This window comes from Montipora foliosa, chromosome 11 (genome assembly GCF_036669935.1).
Source record: "Montipora foliosa isolate CH-2021 chromosome 11, ASM3666993v2, whole genome shotgun sequence".
Lineage (NCBI taxonomy): Eukaryota > Metazoa > Cnidaria > Anthozoa > Scleractinia > Acroporidae > Montipora > Montipora foliosa.
The window spans coordinates 23620010-23622509 of NC_090879.1; the positions used below are offsets into that span (position 1 = coordinate 23620010).

General features: G+C 37.2%; 1 protein-coding gene and 1 long non-coding RNA gene across 9 annotated transcripts in view; one reads left to right on the plus strand and one right to left on the minus strand.

The window, feature by feature from the left end:
- The window catches only part of LOC137976253 (uncharacterized), a 38303-nt gene that overhangs the window by 9047 nt on the left and 26756 nt on the right, over positions 1 to 2500 (plus strand). The window lies entirely within an intron of this gene.
- Positions 1 to 2500, minus strand: part of LOC137976250 (regulator of G-protein signaling 19-like) — a 29474-nt gene that overhangs the window by 6567 nt on the left and 20407 nt on the right. Inside the window, exon 1 of one of the 6 annotated variants that reach the window (XM_068823543.1) lies at positions 2480 to 2500. This exon is cut by the window's right edge and continues 226 nt beyond it. The exons of 4 other annotated variants lie outside the window; for them this stretch is intronic. In XM_068823543.1, coding sequence (XP_068679644.1) covers positions 2480 to 2500 — 21 coding nt within the window. Of the gene's footprint in view, positions 163 to 2479 lie in introns of those variants that run through there. One more of the 6 variants, XM_068823544.1, reaches the window with a different exon arrangement.

The window sequence follows — 2500 nt, forward strand, 5'->3', positions numbered from 1 at the left end:
TTTCCTTTGATGCTAGCCTTATGAATGCAAGGATCCATTGACATTTTAAGTACTTAAACGGTGTTCTCCCGCAACGACGTTTTTTTTAGCATCCTGGATGCTGAATTAACTTTTCCAAGATGCATAGTTTCGGTCTAGATTTCCCTGCTGAAGGCCGGTCCATGAAACTCGCCTTAAAAGGCAACTACCGTGAATTGCACTCGTGTAATTGGTGCTTTCATGCAGAGGTGTAATTTTGCTTGAAGGGAAATGTAATTGGGATTTTCCCCTGTGTAATTATCCCCTACTGAGGAACTTTTCACTTGGGAATTAAGTTCACGGAAACGGTAAATCAAGTTCAAGTTCAGTATTTTCTCGAGCACTTTCCAACCAAAATTAATTGCGTCAATTTTCGACAGGCAGGGCGTAGACGAAATTGAAGATTGTGAAGAGGCTTTGAAGAGACTCTCTTCGAGTTGTTATTTATAACTTTGACTTTGGATTCTAAACACTCGAGATATGCACAGTGAACAGACGACGACAGATATGTACGAATTTACGCATTGTTTTTCCTTAGTAATGTTCTTCCCGTGAGCTACAGATCGTATGTTTATTAACAATGTTTATTATTGGAAAAGAATTCCTGTAAGTGACATACAACATAAAAAAGCATCAGTGAGAAACCAAAATTAAGATGAGCCAGCTTTGCTCAAAGACGATACTGATGATGTTTTATGCATGATTCATCAATCGAAAGCAAAAAAAAAAGATTTTCCCGATGAAAGCAGAGCACTGAAGGCGTGAAAAAAAAGTTGAAATTGATCGACTGTCGTTCATCTCAAAACATTGAATTGGTGCTGGAAATAGATGACGGAAGATGTCAAGATGAGGAAGCGTTATAAATAAAATAAAGTAAACGTAAAATAAAAGAGAAACGTTGGGTCAACCTGATGCCAATTAGTGGTTAAATGTTTCAGTTTCACGATCTTTATCGCTAAAACTTTGATCGTGCACGATGTTTCATTTTTCTCGGTTTAAGTCGTCACTTTCGTGTTTCTTTGCTATATTTATACTTCGGCAAAAGCCCCTTTCGAATGGGTTGTTTTCTTGCTCCGAATAAAAAATGAATAATTAACTAATTGATCAAAAACCTCAAACTTTGCCCTTTAATTTTCCGTTTTGAGCGGAAAAAGGGGCAAAATAGTTAGCTCAAAGTAATGTAATCGGTACAGAAAGAACGAAAAAAAAACGACTGCTTTGTAAATTGGGAGAAAGGGGTTTAGTTTCCAAAGTAAATGTGGTTCTGCTCTGTCGGTGGGAAGGGATACACAGAAATTAGTTTATCAACTGAGTTGATACGGCAAATTTCCCACCGTAGAGAAATTTGAAAGCTGATGTTTCGATCTTTAGCCCTTCGTCGGAGCGAATTATTCCCTATGAAGAAGGGCGAACCCTCGAAAATTTTGACGTGTGAACTCAGTTGACGAACCCATTTTTTCTGCATTGTAAATTGCCTACTGTATGCTTCAGAGGATTTGTTTGTTGTTTGACGCGATGTGTTTGATGAATAATTACTTCAAGTGTTAATATGTTTTCTCCGCTGTAGCGTCTTAATGATTCAGTTCGTATCCATTGCAACTATACGAGTACACGGAAACCATGAGCGAATAAACCATTCGTAAAAAAATATCCTTTTGTTTTTCTCTTCCAGCGGCAAGCCGGCTTTGTTACTGCACAGACTATAAGATGTCGAGATTCGATAACCCTCGGGCGAAATAACTCCGGTTTTTATTGAACTCGATGTTTCTCCGCTGTAGTATCTTAACGATTCAATTCCTATAACCATTGCGATTATACGAATAAGTCGACGCCGTGAACGAATAAGCAATACGCAAATTTAATTTTCCTCTTCAAAAACCGGCTTTATTACATGTCCTGTACAGACTGTAAGATGTCGAAATTCGGGACAAAAAACTCTGGTTTAAATTTAATTATAAAAATATATGTAGGTTATATCAAACACGTTTCTACAATCTGATTTTCAACTACAGCCAAGTTTGTCCAAGTACAAGTTTAGAGATACCAATAACGAACGAAGCATTTGCCAGTACTCTTGTATTAAAAAAACGCCAATTGCAGCAAGCGTGTTTTAAAAAATCGAGGAAAAAATCATCACAATTAAACATCACCGTGGAAAGTCTCAGGTTTTATAGTTAAATCGTGTTCGAGAAAAAAAAATCATCGACTGGCTTGACTGCAACGATTTTTGCTTCAACACTGAAATTTTCTTGTGTGCTCGTGTGATAGCTTCGTTGTAACTGTTTTTATCTCATCACAAAAAAACCTCTCTAAAGCACTGGTAATCAACCGCGGTTTTTTTTGCTTGTTTCCGGCGTTTGCGTCTCACTAAAACTTATATCACTCTACCGTAAATTATACTCTCAACGTTCTTCTCTATTTAGCATATAGAGTATGGAGCATATACATTGTACTGGTTTACCTCATTTTGAAATTGTCTGTA